Genomic DNA, 23,028 nt, shown 5'->3' on the forward strand with positions numbered 1-23,028 from the left:
TTATGTGGTGACCCAGTGACACAAAGGAATCAGAGCACACAGCAGTTTTAAAGCACGGTTTCCAAACCACTATAGTCTGGATGTAAATGTGGGCCTTGAGTGAACAACTTCTCTTTTTCACACTCCTCTCATCATTGAGTAAGTGAGACAGCAGTCCTTAGAAAACATATATAAACCTTAACGTGTAGCACATGCAACTGTATGACAGTGACAAACACAACAAAACATCCCTCCACTCAACCTCTCTTTCTCCCTGTGTATGCTCAGTCGTGAAAAGTGAGTGAGTGTGTATGTGCATAGCTGAGCTATGCAAGCTACAGTGGAGACGGGGCAGAGAGCATGCCTAAGAAATCCACACTGTCCCCATACCCCGCCTCCCCTCGCTCCCCTAGCCGCCGACTACACCACATCATGTGCCCCTCTGCCAAGGGAAAGTCCCTGATATTAGAGGGCATTGCTATCCCCATCCAAAAATCCACCTAACACCCTTAACAGGCATGGCCTAACCCAGATACCCAGCACCTCTCTTCTTCCGATCCTACGCTCCATCCAGACATCCACAGCCGTCGTCATTTGACTAATTTGCATAGGGATCTGGTGGAAGTCAAAACATGTTGCCCTTGTAGGGTTGAAGTGAGTTCACTTTGTGCAATATCATTGACGGCCATTGTAGGGTTATAGAGTGTTGTGTTTCTTTTCAGACCCACTATATAGTGCATTCAGAAAGTATTCAGATCTCTTGACTTTTTCCACACTTTGTTATGTTACAGCCTTGTTCTAAAATGGATTACATTGATGAGAAGAGAAGAAAAAACTATCTACACACAATACCCCACAATGACAAAGCAAAAACGAATCCATTCACCTACTCTGCATCTCACAAAGACACGGCGGTTGGAACCAAAAATCTCAAATTTGGACTCATCAGACCAAAGGCCAGATTTCCATCGGTCTAATGACCATTGCTCGTGTTTCTTGGTCCTAGCAAGTCTCTTCTTATTATTGGTGTCCTTTAGTACTGGTTTCTTTGCAGCAATTTGACCATGAAGGCCTGATTCACACAGTCTGGTAACTCAAATGAACTTATCCTCTGCAGCAGAGGTAACTCTGGGTCTTCCTTTCCTGTGGCGGTCCTCATGAGAGACAGTTTTATCATAGCGCTTGATGGTTTTTGCGACTGCACTTGAAGAAACTTTCAAAGTTCTTGACATTCTCTGGATTGATTGGCCTTGATTTGTTAATGTAAAGATGGACTGTCATTTCTCTTCGCTTATTTGAGCTGTTCTTGCCATAATATGGACTTGGTCTTTTACCAAATAGGGCCATCTTCTGTATACCACCCCTACCCTACCCTACCGTGTCACAAAACTGATCAAATGCATTTAGAAGGAAAGAAATTCCACAAATTAACAAGGCACACCTGTTAATTGAAATCCATTCCAGGTGACTACTTCATGAAGCTGGTAGAGAAAATGCCAAGAGTGTCCAAAGCTGCCATCAAGGCAAAGGGTGGCTAGTTTGAAGAATCTAAAATATATTTGGATATATTTAACACTTTTTTGGTCACTACATGATTCCATATGTGTTATTTCATAGTTTTGATGTCTTCACTATTATTCTACAATGTAGAAAATCATAAAAATAAAATAAAACCCTTGAATGAGTAGGTGTCCAAACTTTTGACTGGTACTGTATACTGAGTATGTCCACATAACCGTCAGACCATTTTATTGGTAAACTAGACGGTAATGTAAAAGTTATGTTTTGTTTGTGATCCAATATGTAATATAGTACACTTATCATAATTTGGTTGTCATCCAGAGAGGTTAGAAAAGCTATCTAGATCCTCTACGAGGCTGTGGAGGGATCCAAATTATGGATTTAAAATAAAAAATGAATCATCAGCATACAATGACACCTTTGCTTTTAAGCCACGAATTTCTAACCACTTAATATTATTGTTGGATCTGATTTTAACAGCTAACATTTCGATGGCAATAATAAATAGACATGCCGATAGTGGACAACCTTGTTATACTCCCCTTGACAGTTTAAAACTTTCTGTACTATTTTACACATAGGGTTACTATACATAACTTTAACCAAAATTCTACAAAATTGAAATATTCCAGGCATTTATATTTAAACTCCAGTCATAGTTTATCAAAGGCCTTTTCAAAATCAGCTATGAATACCAGGCTTGGTTTCCCAGATTTTTCATAGTGTTCTATTGTTTCCAGTACTTGTCTTATATTATCTTCAATGTATCGTCCATGTAAAAAACCTGTCTGATTAGGATTAATAATATCCGACAATACCTTTTAAATTCTATGCACTAAGCATTTTGTAAGAGGCCTCTAATTTTTAAACGGACTGGATCTTTAAATTTACCACTTGGATCATGTTTCAGTAATAATGAAATCAGACCTTCTTGTTGAATGTCTGATAATCTACCATTTAGTCCTCTGAGTATATCAAAAAAGGTTTGGTATACCACAACATGAAGCCCTGGAGTTTTCCCGGACTTAAAGGATTTAATTGCGTCAAGAAGTTCATCCTCTGTAATTTGGCCTTCACATGAGTCATTCTGTAGAGCTGTTAATTTTACATTATTAATAGACAAAAAAATCCATACAATTCGTGGAGATGGAGACAAATGAAAACATATGCTTAAAGTCCTTTACTACCTTTTTCAAAATATCATTTGGTGAATCATGGGTGACTCTGTCATTTGTAACAAGTTTCAGTGAATTCTTCATGGTAGCATTTATATGTTGAAGATTAAAAATTAATTTGATGTATTGTTCCCCATATTCCATCCAGTTCGTTTTATTTTTTAAATATACTACACGTGATATTTCTTGAATAAGTTCCTCCATTTCACTTTGTTTTTCCTCTAACTTATTCTGAGCCTCCATGGTACAGCTTTTATTGCAATTTATCTGTACTGTTAGTCCTTCAATTTCCTTTGTTAATATGGACTCTTTTGAGCTAAATTGCTTTTGCTTTAAAGATGAGAACTGAATTGCATGGCCTCTAAAGGCAAATTTAAAAGTGTCCCATACAATAAGGGCATCTGCTGTACCTACAGTTGAAGTCGGAAGTTTACATACACTTAGGTCGGAGTCATTAAAACTTGGTTTTCAACCACTCCACAAATTTATTTTTAACAAACTATAGCTTTGGCAAGTCGGTTAGGACATCTACTTTGTGCATGACACAAGTCATTTTTCCAACAATTGTTTACAGACAAAGTGAATTTTAAGTGAAATAATCTATCACAATTCCAGTGGGTCAGAAGTTTACATACACTAAGTTGACTGTGCCTTTAAACAGCTTGGAAAATTCCATAAAAGTATGGCTTTAGAAGCTTCTGATAGGCTAATTGACATCATTTGAGTCAATTGGAGGTGTACCTGTGGATGTATTTCAAGGCCTACCTTCAAACTCAGTGCCTCTTTCCTTGACATCATGAGAAAGTCAAAAGAAATCAGCCAAGACCTCAGAAAAAAAAAATTGTAGACCTCCAACGAGTCTGATTCATCCTTGGGGGCAATTTCCAAACACCTGAAGGTACCACGTTCATCTGTACAAACAATAGTACGCAAGTATAAACCCCATGGGACCACGCAGCCGTCATACCGCTCAGGAAGGAGACGCTTTCTGTCTTCTAGAGATTAACGTACTTTGGTGTGAAAAGTGCAAGAGGAAACAGGTACAAAAGGTAACTATATCCACAGTAAAATGAGTCCTATAATCGACATAACCTGAAAGGTCACTCAGCAAGAAAGAAGCCACTGCTCCAAAACCACCATAAAAAAAGCTAGACTACAGTTTGCAACTGCACATGGGGACAAAGATCGTACTTTTTGGAGAAATGTCCTCTGGTCTGATGAAACAAAAATAGAACTGTTTGGCCATGATGACCATCGTTATGTTTGGAGGAAAAAGAGGGAGGCTTGCAAGCCGAAGAACACCATCCCTACCATGAAGCACGGGGGTGGCAGCATCATGTTCATCGTGCTTTGCTGCAAGAGGAACTGGTGCACTTCACAAAATAGATGGCATCATGAGAAAGCAAAATTATGTGGATATATTGAAAAACATCAAGACATCAGTCAGTTAGTTAAAGTTTGGTCGCAAATGGGTCTTCCAAATGGACAATGACTCCAAGCATACTTCCAAAGTTGTGGCAAAATGGCTTAACTTCTTTGGGCTAGGGGGCAGTATTTTCACATCCGGATAAAAAACGTACCCGATTTAATCTGGTTACGACTCCTGCCCAGTAACTAGAATATGCATATAATTACTGGCTTTGGATAGAAAACACCCTAAAGTTTCTAAAACTGTTTGAATGGTGTCTGTGAGTATAACAGAACTCCTATGGCAGGCAAAAACCTGAGAAGGTTTCATGCAGGAACTGGCCTGTCTGACAAGGTGTTGTTGTTCTTGCTTCTGTGTATTGAAGAGTCAGGATCTTAGCTGTAACGTGACATTTCCTAGGGCTCCAATAGGCTCTCAGAGCCCGGGAAAAACCTGAACGATGACGAGGCAGCCTCAGGCTGAAACACATTATCGCCTTTTCCAAGTGGCCCATCAGAGGACAATGGAATTAGGCGCGTGCCCGATTCGACCCCGTGCAGTATTTTCCTTCGGCTGTTTAGCTAATTGCAGATTCCCGGTCGGAATATTATTGCTTTTTTACGAGAATAATGGCATAAAAATTGATTTTAAACAGCGGTTGACATGCTTCGAAGTACGGTAATGGAATATTTTGAATTTTTTTTTCACGAAATGCGCCATGCGCACGACCGTTATTTACCATTTCGGATAGTGTCTGGGACGCACTAACAAAACGCAGCTATTCGGATATAACGATGGATTATTTTGGACCAAACCAACATTTGTTATTGAAGTAGCAGTCCTGGGAGTGCATTCTGACGAAGAACAGGAAAGGTAAGACCATTTTTGTTATAGTAAATGGGATTTTGGTGAAGGCTAAACTTGCCGGGTGTCTAAATAGCTAGCCCTGTGATGCCGGGCTATCTACTCAGAATATTGCAAAATGTGCTTCATCCGAAAAGCTATTTTAAAATCGGACATATCGAGTGCATAGAGGAGTAATGTATCTATAATTCTTAAAATAATTGTTATGCTTTTTGTGAACGTTTATCGTGAGTAATTTAGTAAATTGTTAGTAAATTCCCCGGAAGTTTGCGGGGGGTATGCTTTTTCTGAACGTCACATGCTAATGTAAAAAGCTGGTTTTTGATATAAATATGAACTTGATTGAACAAAAAATGCATGTTTTGTATAACATAATGTCCTAGGTGTGTCATCTGATGAAGATCATCAAAGGTTAGTGCTGCATTTAGCTGTCTTCTGGGTTTTTGTGACATTATATGCTAGCTTGAAAAATGGGTGTCTGATTATTTCTGGCTGTGTACTCTGCTGACATAATCTAATGTTTTGCTTTCGTTGTAAAGCCTTTTTGAAACCGGACAGTGTGGTTAGATTAACGAGAGTCTTGTCTTTAAATAGCTGTAAAATAGTCATATGTTTGAGAAATTGAAGTAATAGCATTTCAAAGGTTTTGAATATTGCGCCACAGGATTCAACTGGCTGTTACGTAGGTTGGACGAATTCGTCCCGCCGGTCCCATAGAGGTTATGGACAACAAAGTCAATGTATTGGAGTGGCCATCACAAAGCCCTGACCTCAATCCCATAGAAAATGTGTGGGCAGAACTGAAAAAGTGTGTGCGAGCAAGGAGGCCTACAAATCTGACTCAGTTACACCAGCTCTGTCAGGAGGAATGGGCCATAATTCCCCCAACTTATTGTGGGAAGCTTGTGGAAGGCTACCCAAAATGTTTCACCCAAGGTAAACAATTTAAAGGCAATGCTACCAAATACTAATTGAGTGTATGTAAACTTCTGACCCACTAGGAATGTGATGAGAGAAATAAAAGCTGAAATAAATAATTCTCTCTACTATTATTCTGACATTTCACATTCTTAAAATAAAGTGGTGATCCTAACTGGCCTAAGACATTTTTACTAGGATTAAATGTCAGGAATTGTGAAAAACTGAGTTTAAATGTATTTGGCTAAGGTGTATGTAAACTTCCGACTTCAACTGTATGTTATGTCGGAAAAAGTCAGTTATAAATTCTTCTGTCCTAGTTAAAAACAAGTTATCATCCAATAGGTTGGATTACATTTCCAATATCCTCGCCAACATGTAAATTCTGTAAGAGTAATATATATGCCAATTATGTGATGATCTGACAGCATTCTGTCCCCTATCAACACTTTTAAAACTTTTAGTGCCAGAGAGAATGACATAAGAAAGTAATCAAGACGACTAGCTTGATTAAGCCTCCGCCATGTATATGTCCTTAGGTCAGGATATTTAAGCCTCCATATATCCACTAGTTCCAATGTATCCATGACATTCGTGATTTCCTTAAGTGCTTGAGGGTGATAGTTTGTAGTGTGATTTCCTTTACGGTCCATAGAGTTATTTAAAACCGCATTATAATCTCCCACCATAATAATAGTCTTGTATTGCTTGTAGGGTTGATAAATTATGATATATATTTTCAAAGATATGTCTTAACATATGCATGACCTGTGCCACACCATCTAAAAAAAATATGCCAGCATGTATGAGTGTGTGTATAAGAAGTATAAGGAATGTGTGTGTGTTAGTGTGTTTACATGTTTGTCAATAGTGTGTGTCCTTCAGGGAGCGTACCCGCATCACAAAAGGAAGGAAGGAAGGAAGGAAGGAAGGAAGGAAGGAAGGAAGGAAGGAAGGAAGGAAGGAAGGAAGGAAGGAAGGAAGGAAGGAAGGAAGGAAGGAAGGAAGGAAGGAAGGAAGGAAGGAAGGAAGGAAGGAGTTGAGCAGACACCAGCTCAGGGATCAACACCTTGTGGAGTGCCGGAAAGGAACAACAAAAGCCCTGTGGGTTGACCTGTCTGCCGGCCAGCTGAGGCCAGTTTCCTCTGCTTTGACTGGTGCTTATAGGCCACTCACAGCAGGAAGTTAAGTACAGTAGAGTACAGCTGGTGACCTACAGTGCATTCGGAAACCATTTAGACCCCTTGACTTTTTCTACATTTTGTTATGTTACAGCCTTATTCTAAAATTTATTGAATATTTTTTTCTCAATCTACACACAAAATACACCATAACGGCAAAGCAAAAATTCAGGTCTTTGTTGATGCACCTTTTCTCAGTGATTACAGTCTCGAATCTTCTTGGGTATGACACTACAAGCTTGGCACACCTGTATTTGGGGAGTTTCTCCCATCCTTCTCTGCAAATCCTCTCAAGCTCTGTCAGGTTGGGTGGGGAGCGTCTCTCCAGAGATGTTCAAATCGGATTAAAGTCCGGGCTCTGGCTGGGCCACTCAAGGATATTCAGAGACTTGTCCCGAAGCCACTCCTGTGTTGTCTTGGTGGTACGCTCAGGGTTGTTGTCCAGTTGGAAGGTGAACCTTCGCCCCAGTAAGACAGCCTGTGTGCTCTGGAGCAGGTTTTCGTCAAGGATCTCTCTGTACTTTGCTCTGTACTTTGCTCTTTTAATCTTTCCCTCGATCCTGACTAGTCTCCCAGTCCACGCCGCTGAAAAACAACATCACAACATGATGCTGCCACCACCATGCTTGACTGTAGAGCCTGATTGGTGGAGTACTGCAGAGATGGTTGTCCTTCTGGAAGGTTATCCCATCTCCACAGAGGAACTCTGGAGCTCTGTCAGAGTGACCATCGGGTTCTTGGTCACCTCCCTGACCAAGGCCCTTCTCCCCGATTTCCCTGTTTGGCCGGGCGGCTAGCTCTTGGAAGAATATTGGTAGTTCCAAACATCTTCCATTTAAGAATGTGTTCTTGGAGACCTTCAATGATGCAGACATGTTTTGGTACCCTTCCCCGGATCTGTGCCTCGACACAATCCTGTCTCGACACTCCACGGACAATTCCTTTGACCTCGTGGCTTGGTTTTTGCTCTGACATGCACTGTCAACTGTGGGACCTTATATAGACAGCTGTGTGCCTTTCCAAATCATGTCCAAACAATTGAATTTACCACAGTTGGACTCCAATTGTAGAAACATCTCAAGGATGATCACTGGAAACCGGATGCACCAGAGCTCAATTTCGAGTCTCATAGCAAAGGGTCTGAATACATATGTAAAAGATATTTCCGTTTTTTTATTTTGAGTAAACTTGCTGATAGAGACTTCATGGTAAAGGAAACCCAGACACACAGAGCCAGCCACTGGGTGACTGTTGGGAAGTGAGAGATGATCACAGTGAATTTACATGTGACTTCTATTATGGGTGCTGACTTGAAGTATATAGGATGTCCTCTATTCATGGATTCACTGTTATTCATTGCAGTGATCAATTACATACAATATCTGAAAGCCAACATCCTTAATCAGGTCATATGAAGATAATCAATGGTTAATATTTACATGTTTAAGAACATGTTAATTAAATGTTTATGCACATACTTATGTCTCATCTAAAGCTGTCCTGATGGCAGCGTGTTGAGTGATTAGAAGCAGAGGGGGCCAAAGTAAGCCATTAAAGTCCAATTATCTCTCCAGACAGCAAGAACGGTTGAAAGTCGAGTCGGTGCCATGACGCCAGAGCCCAGCTATGAGGAACACTCGGAGTCTGTGTCCGTGACACCATCGGGTCACCCATGCATCCCGACCCGGATTCCGCCGACATCACGGAGTTCCGACGCGCTTAGTAACGGACCACAGAAAGGAAAACACCAGGCGGCTCTCTTATTGGAAAAAATTACTGAGGTCTTTATAAATACACCCTGGTTCCATTCGGCCTGGACTCTGGCCCTAATAGGGGTGGCTCACAACCCCACAGCCCCTGATCAAGATCGGAAGAAGCTGTCTAGGGTAAGCAGAGCAGACAGTCTGATGGAGTGACGTGAAACTCCAGGCCTATGTTACTGTCTCAATGAATGGACTCTCGAGTCAGGGAGAGGGTGGGGGTAACTTACAGTATATGTAATTTAGTCATTTAGCAGATGCCCTAAACCTGAGTGACTTACAATAATTGCATTCAGTATGGAAATTTAGACAAGGGGTTGTTCAAGACACTAGTTTGAGAGTGTATCTCTGAGTTAACGTTTCAAAGGTATTGCGTTGATGGCAGTAGATGGAAGCAGAGTTCGATTTGATACCATTGTGTGGTGGAACAGAATGTTTTAATTCTGTTTCAAGTGTTAGTTTCTTCCGGATGGATCACTTAAAAATGGCATATTCCTCTCTTTAGAGACTGATTGGGTTTGTTTATTTTAACACTAAAGGAGCTAAATACACAGAAAGCCACGGAATTGTGAGGCAGTCCATGTTCGCACCGTCATGCTGTCACTTGGAACCCTAAACTGAACCTGGGAACTCACTCTGTAGCCCAGTCATTGCTGCAGCAGATAATGCCTGGTTTTCCTTAAGTGTAGTGTCTCCATTTTGGTAGAAAAGAAAAAGGGAAGCTAAAGAAATGTCAAATAAAATAAGCATCCTGAAAATGCAAATGCTGAGTTCCAACGCCTTTTGGTGCACTTCAGAGTTAGAGTCAACAAGCCCTAGGGGACAGGCAAATGTTTACCTTCCTTTTCAAACAAATCACCTTATTAATGCGGCCACTCTGTTCAGAAAGATAACCATATCAATACTGAGGTGGCCACCGTGCACTAAGTGGGTTTTCTCCAAACTCACAGGCTTTTAGTTGGCTTTTACTAACAATTTTGAGGGACAAACACTAAAAATAGCCTTAAAACTATTTCAGCCTCTTCTAAATGTTGCAAATTTCCATCTTTGAGTAACCCACTCATAAAACCTGTTATAGTAAAGACAGGGGTTTCAAAGAGTCCAATGAAAGCTTATGTAAAAGAAGATGATGATGGTACAGTCTCTCTCTTGAGGACTGTCATATTCCCAACGCATCATTTCAGAACTCTGTGTTCCTTTCTGGGAGACAGAAGGAAGGGCTTTGTTTGTTGAAACGCTAAACAAGCTAAATACACAGTGGCATTTAAAAGTGAGGAAGTCCACGTACACATTGTCACTCAAGCAAGCCCCAGCCATCAACCAACCAGAGAAACTCACTTACACCCCCCTCTTCCCAAACATAAGGAGACGTATTGTACTCTTTATGTTCATTAGCATGTTTTAAAAGGACAAACATTGATATATTGTTCAGCATCTTTGGTAAGTCCCGTAGTTTCACCAGCATAAACTTCAAACATTTGCAGACTTGTACTGAGATTCAAGCTTTCACATTCGAAAAGTATTCAGACCGCTTTCCCTTTATCCAAATGTTGTTACGTTACAGCCTTATTCAAAAAAAATATCCTCATCAATCTACACACAATACCCCATAATGACAAAGCGAAAACTGTTTTTTAGAATATTTTGCAAATGTATAACATAAAAGAAAATACTGAAATATCACATTCACAAAAGTATTCAGACCCTTTGCTATGAGACTTGAAATTGAGCTCATGTGCATCCTGTTTCCATTGATCATCCTTGAGATGTTTCCTCAACTTGATTGGAGTCCACCTGTGGTAAATTCAAATGATTGGACATGATTTGGAAAGGCACACACCTGTCTATATAAGGTCCCACAGTTGACAGTGCATGTCAGAGCAAAAACAGAAAAAAAGTCAAAAGAATTTTCTGTAGAGCTCCGACACAGGATTGTGTAGAGGAACAAATATAGGGAAGATTACCAAAACATTTCTGCAGCATTGAAGGTCCCCAAGAACACAATCCATTTTAGAATAAGGCTGTAACGTAACAAAATGTGGAAATAGTGAAGGGGTCTGAATACTTTCCGAATGTACTGCATAATAAGTTATTTCAGCTACATAAGTTTAGCAGGTGTGAGCCATCCACCAACTGTCCGAAATGAAGCACTTCTCATCCCAGAAAGGCTTTTTTTAAATCACTAACCACAAACAACCATAACCACACTGGAAAACCATAAAACGACCAAGTGGTAAGACATGTCAGTCAGTCCACCATGTATACAATCTCATGAGCTCGCCCCATGACATTTCATCTAACCACGCTTGGTGTGGCGGTCTGTGCAATCATTAGTTAAAGAACTGCTCTAACCGTAAGCACATCCTTCTTCAATTCTCATTCTCATCTTAGTTTCCTTGAACTGCAAAACATAATTTGTTTCCGACACAGTGATGAAGGCCCATGTCTGTGAGGTCAGCTGTAATGATCCCTACTAATGCAACCAAGGTGACTGGGCCACACAGGACTTTGAGGATACAGTTAAAGTCGGAGGTTTACATACACTTAGGTTGGAGTCATTAAAACTAGTTTTTTAACCACTCCACAAATTGTTAACAAACTATACTTCTGGCAAGTCGGTTAGGACAATTGTTTACAGACAGATTATTTCACTAAATCACAATTCCAGTGGGTCAGAAGTTTACATACACTAAGAAGACTGTGCCTTTAAACAGCTTGGAAAATTCCAGAAAATGATGTCATGGCTTTAGAAGCTTCTGATAGGCTAATTGACATCATTTGAGTCAATTGGAGGTGTACCTGTGGATGTATTTCAAGGCCTACCTTCAAACTCAGTGCCTCTTTGCTTGACATCATGGGAAAAATCAAATGAAATCAGTCAAGACCTCAGAAAAAAAAGTATAGACCTCCACAAGTCTGGTTCATCCTTGGGAGCAATTTCCAAACGCCTGAAGGTACCATGTTCATCTGTACAAACAATAGTACGCAAGTATAAACACCATGGGACCACGCAGCCGTCATACCGCTCAGGAAGGAGACGCGTTGTGTCTCCTAGAGCTGAATGTACTTTGGTGTGAAAAGTGCAAATCAATCCCTGAACAACAGCAAAGAACCTTGTAAAGATGCAGGAGGAAACAGGTATAAATGATCTATTTCCACAGTAAAACGAGTCCTATATCGACATATCCTGAAAGGCCGCTCAGCAAGGAAGAAGTCACTGCTCCAAAACCGCCATAAAAAAATTCAGACTACGGTTTGCAACTGCACATGGGGACCAAGATTGTACTTTTTGGAGAAATGTCCTCTGGTCTGATGAAACAAAAATAGAACTGTTTGGTCATAATGACCAACGTTATGTTTTGAGGAAAAAGGGGGAAGCTTGCAAGCTGACGAACACCATCCCAACTGTGAAGCACAGGGGTGGAAGCATAATGTTGTGGGGGTGCTTTGCTGCAGGAGGGACCGGTGCACTTCACAAAAATAGATGGCATCATGAGGAAGCAAAATTATGTGGATATATTAAAGCAACATCTCAAGACATCAGTCAGGAAGTTAAAGCGTGGTCGCAAATGGGTCTTCCATATGGACAATGACCCCAAGCATACTTCCAAAGTTGTGGCAAAATGGTTTAAGGACAACAAAGTCAAGGTATTGGAATGGTCATCACAAAGCCCTGACCTCAATCCCATAGAAAATGTGTGGGCAGAACTGAAAAAGTGTGTGCGAGCCAGGCCTACAAACCTGACTCAGTTACACCAGCTCTGTCAGGAGGAATGGGCCAAAATTCACCCAACTTATTGTGGGAAGCTTGTGGAAGGCTACCCAAAACGTTTGACCCTAAAACAATTTAAAGGCAATGCTACCAAATACTATTTGACTGTATGTAAACTTCTGACCCACTGGGAATGTGATGAAAGAAATAAAAGCTGAAATAAATCATTCTCTACTATTATTCTGACATTTCACATTCTTAAAATAAAGTGGTGATCCTAACTGACCTAAGACTGGGAATTTTTACTAAGATTAAATGTCAGTAATTGTGAAAAACCATATGTAAACTTCCTACTTCAACTGTATGTAGGCCCTATGTGACCATTTCCCTCCAAATCCTCTCTCCTCTTCCCCCTTTCCTCTGAAAAGAGGCTACGTCAAACCAGTCACACAACCTTGGGTAAGGTCTGCAGAAGGTTTAGACGCCAAATCGTAAACCCTGCACCCTCACCATATGACCCCTAACAACCCAGAAGGGGGCGGCTAGAACCCGCAACCTTTCCCTTACAGCAGGGACACGATACCCATCTGCTGGACCACAGGAAATTCCTTCATTTTTTTGTTTGCGGCCAGAGGCCATTTCAGGCCAAGGACATGCTGTTATATAGCGGCCCACACACATGCCAATGCCTAAAGGAAAAATCCATACATAAGTAAACGTGTACATACTTAGACACACACACACACACACACTACACTCATTAACCCAGAGCTCACAGTCATTGCCTGAAGATGTATACATAACCACATTTTCACTCAATACACATACACTCACAACGACTAACAAACACACAGCACAAATACAGTACCCCAGTTATGCATACTCACACACAATAACGTGACAGAAATACAACCAGTCACACACACACACACAGACTTGATTTTTTTAGAGGACAGCAGTGCAAAAAGGCCAGGTGATCTTCTCAAATGGGCCAGATGGAAAAATTGAGGCTATTATCTCAAAGCTACGAACCAGCTCCCTTTACACACCCACACACACTAGCCCTACAAAAGTACAAGGTCCACTGGGAGGAAAACCCAACAGAGTCCCAACTACCATGCAATCAGTCATCACGCTCCACTGTTGATGTTGTGGAAAAGTCAAGGATGCTTTCACGTTATTGATCAATTTCTCTCTCACTTTATTTTTAAGGCCCCGGTTTTGTCATTTTAAAATGGACAGGCATGCTGTAAATGTATATGCGCTGTCTAAATTAAGTATTTATTGCTTTCACAAATAGCTTCAGAAGTTAGAGATAGATGTATTGAAAACTTTCAGACTGGGTGTCAAGGCTTATCTTGCATGTGCGAGAAAAAACAAACAAAATGTATCATGCATTTCATGGCCTAGTTTTATGTTTTGACAATTCTTATCCAGTAATTTTTCAACCGTGACAAGTGTACGTTCTGCAGAAATGAGCCTCTTTCATCTCATATGTCATCACTGATCCTTATCAACTAACAGGAACTAATGGAAGTCCCCTAAAGTAAGGTTAGTCTATGGAGGCCTTATCTATTTGCTCTGGATGAGAATGACTGACTCCTGAGAAGAAGCAGACTTCTAATGACAACTGTTGAACTCAAACCTGATAACCATAATTCATCTAACTGGGTCTATTTCAGTGGAAGCTCATCCAACCTACAGTATCACCTCTTGCAGCATGAACTGACATGTTGTCCACCCAATCATTGAACCAGAGAATGAATCTAGTACTGAAAGCTACAGCTAGCTAGCATTGCAGTGCATAAAATGTGGTGAGTAGTTGACTCAAAGAGAGAGAAAGACAATAGTTTAAAGCTAGTTTTATTTTGTTTAATACATTTTTTTCACTTTTACTTTGCTAGTGAATGCAGCTAGTTTAGCCTACTGAAACACTTGGCTCAAACAGAGAGGGATGCTATGTTAGCTAACTGGCTATGGCTATCCAACACTGAAACTCTTCCAAGTCAAGGTAAGCGTTTGGTGTTATTAATTTATTGCCACCAGGGCCCGCCAGTGTAACTGCTAAACTGTAGTGGGTTTACTAATGCATTAGTTCTAGTAGCTATGTTGACTATGACGTTAGCTAATATGGTGACAAAAATGTAGGCTGTGTGCTGCGTTTAGCAGTTTTGATATGAAGGTTTGGCAAGGAAACATTTTTTTGTCAAGTCAGACAGCTGATGTGTTGTACACTGAAGTCCACAAGCGAAGGGAAAAGCTGAGAGGAGGAGAGCGCGAAGACGAGAGAAGGAATTATACAACAAGCAAAATGTTTATGCTGTTTGTATGTGACTGCTATGAAAGTGAACTGTGTTTGCGTATGATCTGTGGTGTATTCATTCCGCCGATTCTGTTGAAAAACCTTTCTTAAATGGAAGCAAAAGAAACGGGGATAAACATACCTGCATTTGTCCAATATAAACTCTCATTTGCAACTGTTGGACTAATGATTACTCCCTAGATCAACTAGATGCAGGCAAGAAGAGTGTGCAAGGCGGTATTGAATGTGTCACTGTCTGTCACCTTGATTACTCTTAATTTCTCTCTCAACCTGTGCACCTACATTGTAAAATGTCATTCCTAGACTAGGTTGTAGCAACCTCATGATGGGTATAGAGAAAATTAGAGTCTCATGCATTAGCTTAAACCTATCAATGTTACATTGAGCTGGGTGAATGGAAAATGAATGACAGTCATCCAATTTGCTGTAATAGAAATAAGGCCATGATCATAAAAACGAATCATCCTCCATTATCTTAAAATCTCTTAAGGGGCCTCCCGGGTGGTGCAGTGGTCTAAGACACTGCATCGTGGCCTGGGTTCAAGCCCAGGCCGCAGCCGGCCACGACCGCGAGGCTCATGGGGTGACGCACAATTGGCCCAGTGTCGTCTGGGTTAGGGAGGGTTTGGCTGGCAGGGATATCCTTGTCTCATCGCGCACTAGCAACTCCTGTGGCGGGCCGGGCACAGTGCACGCTGACCAGGTCGTTAGGTGTACGGTGTTTCCTCTGACACATTGGTGCGGCTGGCTTCTGGGTTGGATGTGCGCTGTGTCAAGAAGCAGTGCGGCTTGGTTGTGTTTCAGAGGACGCATGGCTCTTGACCTTCGCCTCTCCCGAGTCCGTACGGGAGTTGCAGCGATGAGACAAGACAGTAGAAAAAGGGGTAAAAATATATTTTTTTAAACTCTTACATTTTCACCTAAAATGACACCCAAATCTAACTGCCTGTAGCAAGGATATGCATATTCTTGGTACCATTTGAAAGGAAACACTTAGAAGTGTGTGGAAATGTGAAATGAATGTAGGAGAATATAACACACACATTTGTTTTTTTGTTTTTTGTACCATCATCTTTGAAATGCAAGAGAAAGGCCATAATGTATTATTCCAGCCCAGGTGGAATTTAGATTTTGGCCACTAGATGGTATCAGTGTATGTTTTAGACTGATCCAATGAACCATTGCACTGCTGTTCAAAATGTTATCAAGATTGCCCAAATGTGCCTAACTTGTTTATTAATAACTTTTCATGTTCAAAACTGTGCACTCTCCTCAAACAATAGCATGGTATTCTTTCACTGTAAAAGCTACTGTAAATTGGACAGTGCAGTTAGATTAACAATAATGTAAGCTTTCTGACAATATCAGATATGTCTATGTCCTGGGAAATGTTCTTGTTATTTACAACCTCATGCTAATCGCATTAGCCTACGTTAGCTCAACCGTCCCGCAGGGGACCCACCAATCCTGAAGAAGTTTTAAACGTCAACAAGCTCCACTGGTCGATTTCTGTGTTGTAGGTTGTCAACCATTATGGATGATTCCCCTGCTTATACCAACCTCCAATATTTCACAGGGGCCTGAACACTGATTTTTTGGGAGCTCATGCACTTGACCGCCTTCATACTATTCAGTGGAAAAGAGCACTTGGAGCACTTGATGTCTTTATTCTGACATGGCTCCAAATGTGTGAAAAGCCATGAAGCTACTGTAGCTTGCCTCATTCCAGACCTCACTTATTGTGACCCCACTTATCTGTGCTCTTAGTTACCCAATAATCATGTTCTTCTTTCATATAAAGCCATTACTACTTAATCTGACTTGCCACTCATATCAGCATGTGTGTGAAAGTGACTGCCTTGCCACTCATATCAGGAGTTCTGTGAAAGTGACTGTTTAGGAGTCGTTATATTAACCCTGGCATGGGGATTATGGGGTCCACCCCAGTAGCAAGGCCTTTTGTTCAGCTGGCTGCTTGTTCCTCACTTATCCCATAGGCTCCTGTCCCGTGAGGGCATGAACCAGACCAACATAATCAGATGACAGCGACACAATACTGTTAAACACCATCCTGATCTGATATTAGATTAACAGCTGTTGAATTTGGAGCCGTGAGGAGGAAGTGGTGGTTCGCCAAACTACACTCAGCTCGGGTGATGGGTAACCTTGACTGAGACCTGTGCCAGTAGCCTGTTCCTAAAGCGTCTTAGGAGCGCTGATCTAGGATCAGTTTTGCCAGTTAGATCATAATGAAGGTGTTTATACAACGAGTGTACAGAACATTAGGAACACTTTCCTAATATTTAGTTGCACCCTCTTTTGCCCTCAGAACAGCCTCAATTCTTCAGGGCATGGACTCTACAAGGTGTCGAAAGCATTCCATAATGCTGGCCCATGTTGACTCCAATGCTTTCCACAGTTGTGCCAAGTTGGCTGGATGTCCTTTAGGTGGTGGACCATTCTTGATACACAAGGGAAACTGTTGAGCGTTAAAAAAAACAGCAGCGTTGCAGTTCTTGACACAAACCAGTGCACCTGGCAGCTACTTCCATACCCCGTTCAAAAGGAACTTAAATATTTTTGTCTTGCCCATTCACCCTCTGAATAGCACACATACACAATCCATGTCTCAATTGTCTCAAGGCTTAAATTCATCTTTAACCCGTCTCTTCCCCTTCATTTACACTGATTGAAGTGGATTTGACAAGTGACCTCAATAAGGGATCATAGCTTTCACCTGGTCAGTGTTCCTAATGTTTTGTACACGCAGTGTACAGTGGTGACCTGATCTTAGGTCAGCACTATATGCTTGATAGCACCATTGCCAATGATTTAGTTCAGCCATGCTCAGTTGTTACGGAATTAAGGTGATTTATAAGAGATTAAGCTGTCCTATGCCTCACTCAGGCCAGCCCGTGTGAACAAACACATGGACATATAGTCTACAGTGGCTAGGTAGCCTACTCCCATTTTACATTAGTCAGTCAAAAATAGTTGCTTCAGGCCGCATACCCTCACATACTCTAAAATCATCGGACCCTGGAGGTGTGAAGTTTAAGGTTACACACAAGCAAAATTACAGTAAAGGATGCGCTCCATCGGTTGGTCGGTCGTTCCCTATGAAGAAATCGTGCATTCCTGCCGTGCCGGCATTACTTGGCAATGCAAAAAAAGGTGACTGGCGACTCCCGGGGAAGTCAGTTTTCCAGAAGGACTGTGCGTGGCATTCCTCTGAGAAAGCGAAGCGGTAAACATGCGTGAATATTAGGCAACAGTGTGTCTTGGATTATCACGCTTACCTGTAGAGGCTACAATTGCGGCATCAGACGCACGATTCAACATATCGTTTGAGTAGCTGCTTTCCAATCCCAGTACCGCAGAGATGACGAGTCCACGTAGCAATAAAATCACTGCTTGGTATAAGTAAGTCATCGTGAGGGAAGCCACTAATTGTTTTCCGTGTGAAGGGATGATAAATCAAACGATGGCTATGCCAAAATGGAAAGCTTTCTCCAAGGATTCAGTCGGGTGCCAAGACTATGTGGAGAATTACGTTTTGGGCAGAAATATTCGAATGTGTCGAGTCACAAGAATGGAACGTCAGACACAACAGTTGTTAGATAAAATGCACCCAACTTTAAAAAAACCCAGCAGTGTTTAGCTATACTCATATGATGTGGTCTATAACAGCAAAATAGTCTATAGGATCTGTTGGTGTAACAAAGAAATGCTCCACTATTGGCATCTATAATGAAATCTAGGCCTGTCTACAAAAATAATGATCTAGCCGAATTCAAGTTTTCAGAACTTCAAATGAAGATATAGGACCTCAAAACTCCATCCGAAAATGACACCATTGTGTGACATGCCACGAAGTAACGTTAGACGTCAATAGATTCCCCTCATGTGTTCCTTAAGGATCAATATATCAGATTTATAAAAACGATTTAAAAGGTAGCTAGCTCTGAGGCAAACCGGTAGTCTATTTTGTTAAAGTCAACTTCAAAAGAAAAAAAAAAGTGCAAATGGATAGTATGGAATCTTCTGTCTGGTAAAAAAAATAATAATAAATAAATAGGCTATAGCTTGCTGCCAAGAAAAAAACTGTATCCAACGCGGTTTAAAATGCAATGTATCCCGATCCTCATGATTGAATTAAGACAAAATAGTCTCTGTACTCCCACATACAGTATGCACACATCGGGCTTGCTTTCAGCATATTGAGCACGCAGTCAGAGGTCCACCCCCTCATATGAATGTAGCAAATCCACTCCGCAAAAAAAGGAAATCAGCAGCTTCTCTCTATCGCCCTTCAATTCCTCCACCGCGTCCACAACGTTCACCTACTTTTAACTTAGATTAAAAGTTCATGTCAGGTATTCATGTCTTCGTTTGACAACATCTGTTTGTCTGCTTCCCCTGGCGTCTGCATTGCATACCGGCTGATGCAGACACTAAAACTATGGAGCGGAAGTCAGTATGCAAATCACTTGACATCAGCCACTGCACATTTATTATCTCCCTGATGTTTTGGGGACATTTACGCTGGGTTGAGGAATTGTAACAATTTATCTTCTGTTTCTCGGCAGTGGGTCTGTAGCGGATACAATAAGTATTGTTGTAGTTGAACACTGTGGAAGTCCACGCCGCAGAAACTGGCATTTGGTTTAAACATTTGGGTTTCCCCAGGGGCCTGTCGCTTTGCTGAATTGCATCCAAAAAGCAGAGGAATTCTCCTCAAACATTACGGGGGAGTTTGCACGTCACGTTGACGCGGATGCTCAGATCGGTTGATTGTTTTCCACTTCCCTTTTTGTATTGCTCCCCAGAGTCCCCATGGCTTGACAACTACCGAATCATCCAACGTTTCCTCTTTGCTGAGCACTTCCATTGGCCAGATTGTCCCAACATGGCAGAGTGTGATTGGTTGCTCGAGGCACCCCTTTGTCATTTTTGAACATGTGTGTCGCGGGGAAAAGTGTCCCAAGCCTTTATTGATAAGGCAAGTGGCATGCATTTGCAGGCTAGGCTACATGCAACAGGATATTTAGATTTAGTCAGATGACAGAATATTTCAAACAGCATATTGGCCACCTCTGCTAACCAGAGCCTCATATGGCTCTGACCCTCAGTTTCTGGGTTATTTCCAATACATCTGCATTCATGGTTTTAAGAAAACTGGTAATCAAATCAAATGTATTTATATAGCCCTTCTTACATCAGCTGATATCTCAAAGTGCTGTACAGAAATCCAGCCTAAAACCCCAAACAGCAAGTAATGCAGGTGTAGAAGCACGGTGGCCAGGAAAAACTCCCTAGAAAGGCCAAAACCTAGGAAGAAACCTAGAGAGGAACCAGGCTATGAGGGGTGGCCAGTCCTCTTCTGGCTGTGCCGGGAACCAGGCTACAGTATGCTATTATGGTATCTCAATGTGTCCCCATTTAGGCTATACATTTTAATAGACTAATAGTATTGACTCATGCATATGCTTCTATAAATTGAAGTAATGGCAAATGACAAACTAGATGTTCATGTTATAGCCTCAAACACATAAATATATGCTTTCTTGGATGCTTCTTTGACATTGAAATTAATACATTTGGTCCACTATTCCAGTAACTGTATCATTACTATCAACTGGACCACGTTTACAAATGTTATATTAATACCTAAGACTGCCACCTAGTGAGACGGCAACCTGATAGTGCCATCTACATGAAATCTTTCAACAACGGCCAGTGCCAGAGTGATGACGGATGGGATGGGATGGCAGTCATGGGCTGATGATGGCACATTGCTCCTGTAGAGCATCGTTTCAACAACAAGGGACCCAACATTGGTGGCTAGTCCAGACCAGGGAGAACAAAGGGTGGCTGATAAGAAGTCACTTGCCCCCGGGGGAGCATTGAGCAGGAAAGGCTCCGGGAGTCCGGGTAAACAGGTGGCAGTTGTACCAGGCATGACGAAGCCGCAGGGACTAGCATAACTGGGAAAGAAGGAGGGCAGCAAAAAGAGGAACAGCATAATTTGATACGAGCACACAGAATGGATAGGGGGAAGGCAGCCAAAGCAAAGGCAGAGCAGATGCTAGGGTGGGCTGGGGGGCAGATAATGTTTAGGTGCTCAGTGCTGCTACCTGTCAATTACTGATTCTGCCTACTGACTCCTCAGGCTCATTGCTCTGGTGAGCTGCCAAAGTACAGTACGCCACATCCAAATATTTACCCTATCCAAAAAGAAATGTCATTTAATTATGTTGGACGATGCAAAATGCATGACCAAATTTCTACTGCTGTTGCAGAATGGATGTAGGCTGTCAAACAGACATCTAGGGGCCATATGTTACATACATATGTTACTTCTTAGCGAAGGGCTAAGGAATAATGAGTCTGTTAATGAGTCTGAATACAATACTACAGAGGTAAAGTCAAAATTGATCTAGGTTTCATTACTTTATTTTAATTTAATGAGCATTGAAAAACAAAACTATGCTATGATTGATTGATGTCCCCTGAACTCAAGAGACATTGACTGCATTGGGTAGTGTAAAATGTAAGAAAATCCTGAAATTAAACTGTAAATAAAAAATATGTAATCTGGGCACATACATTTGACAATGGGCACAAAATGGAACAGAATTGGGTCAGGGATCGAATAATAGGGCGAGACAAATACAAATATAGCATGTGAATCCAATAATTAATGAAATCCATAAATGTTCTTTACAATAATTACATAAAAGAACAATTCAAACAAAGGTTCTTCAATGATCATTTTCACAATTAAAAACAACAATAAAAACAATTCTGAATACAGTGTTGTAATGGCATATCTTATACACAAGTCATATCTTATGATAATATCTTGCATATTAAAAATTAACATTAGAATATTAGTTTAAGCCTTATTAATTATGACTTGGATAATGAATTAACTGAGATCATTTTCTTGAGGAACCCGACACAGAGCAGCTTCTGATCAGCTTCTACAGGATTATTATTGCAAGGAGCGCTTCATGAAAATATAAAATGTTAAGACCCCAATAAACACTTATCAGCGTTTCCTTAATACATCAATGGTCACACTGTAGATAGCTACAACTACTTCCCACTGGGCACAGACGTAATTTCAATGCCTAGTTTTGATTTACATTTGGTTGAGTTGTCAACTAACATGAAATCAACAAAAATGTCATTGGATTTAGGTTAAAAGATGGGTGAAAAAAATACAAGATTCCCTTAGGTTGATGACTTTTTGCTAATTCAATCTGTTTACCACTTTGATTCAATGTCATCACAATGAATTGTTTTGTTAAAATGACGTGGAAACAATATTGATTCAACCAGTTTTTGCCCAGTGGGTTCCCTCTCTCACACTGCCAATTACAACCCAATGCAATACTGTTCCATGCAATTCAGCTTCCAATAGACTCATCAAGCTGGTCCCAAGCATTGGCATATACATATCATCTTACTTAGAGGGCATAGCTTAAGGAAGTAAGATTTGCTTAGCTTATCTGAGGGCTATACTTACATACTGTATAATATATCTAATAATATGATACATGGTGATAACTATTTCTGTAGCGTGCATGCAGAGGGACATGCAGCTTTGACACAGTGAAAGGAATATGGATATACAAGGTTTCAGGGGTCATTTTTTTGCCTTTTCATATTCCATATACGGTGTGGTTGGCATCTCTGACTCTGACAGACGATCACTGGCGTTGGCATGGGAACAGCTTGACAGCACAGGCAATTGTTCACGTCTCCTCCGGTGTGCGCACACCTCTCACACACACACACGCAGGTCCTCAGATGACAGTGGCGAATAGGAAGATCTGAATGAGGGGCATGACCTTCAGAGTTGAAAGGTCGGCGAGGACGGCCTGCGGTAAGGGAGGTCGTCAAAGAGAACACACATTCATTACCAACAGCAGACACACTCCCTGACCAACAGCAGACTCACACCAACCAACCAGTGGATGTAATAAAGTTCCACATAATGACGTTTTTCCAGAAACTCTTTTTAGTGACTCTTTTTTTAAACACTATTGAGCTGCAGATTCACCTTGTAGGCTTCATATAGGGTATATGCCATTCCCCCAGCCTGGCCTTTTGGGATTACATTTAGGGCCCTATCATGTTTACAGAAAGGGTCTAATATTTCAGGCCCTCGGCACAGGC

The 23,028-nt window shown here is 41.2% G+C and overlaps 2 protein-coding genes across 3 annotated transcripts in view; both read right to left on the reverse strand.

The window, feature by feature from the left end:
- The window catches only part of LOC106577483 (stromal interaction molecule 2), a 97,298-nt gene extending 77,645 nt beyond the window's left edge, over nt 1-19,653 (reverse strand). The window contains exon 1 of one of the 2 annotated variants that reach the window (XM_014155505.2): nt 18,141-19,653. In XM_014155505.2, coding sequence (XP_014010980.1) covers nt 18,141-18,273 — 133 coding nt within the window. In that variant the 5' untranslated portion in view covers nt 18,274-19,653. The remainder of the gene's footprint in view (nt 1-18,140) is intronic. The other variant, XM_014155506.2, reaches the window with a different exon arrangement.
- Nucleotides 19,654-21,281: 1,628 nt separating this feature from the next.
- The window catches only part of tbc1d19 (TBC1 domain family, member 19), a 30,984-nt gene continuing 29,237 nt past the window's right edge, over nt 21,282-23,028 (reverse strand). Inside the window, exon 21 of the mRNA XM_014155511.2 lies at nt 21,282-22,730. Within this exon, the coding sequence (XP_014010986.1) occupies nt 22,656-22,730 (75 nt within the window). The 3' untranslated portion in view covers nt 21,282-22,655. The remainder of the gene's footprint in view (nt 22,731-23,028) is intronic.

Source organism: Salmo salar, chromosome ssa18 (assembly GCF_905237065.1).
Source record: "Salmo salar chromosome ssa18, Ssal_v3.1, whole genome shotgun sequence".
Taxonomy (NCBI): Eukaryota; Metazoa; Chordata; class Actinopteri; order Salmoniformes; family Salmonidae; genus Salmo; species Salmo salar.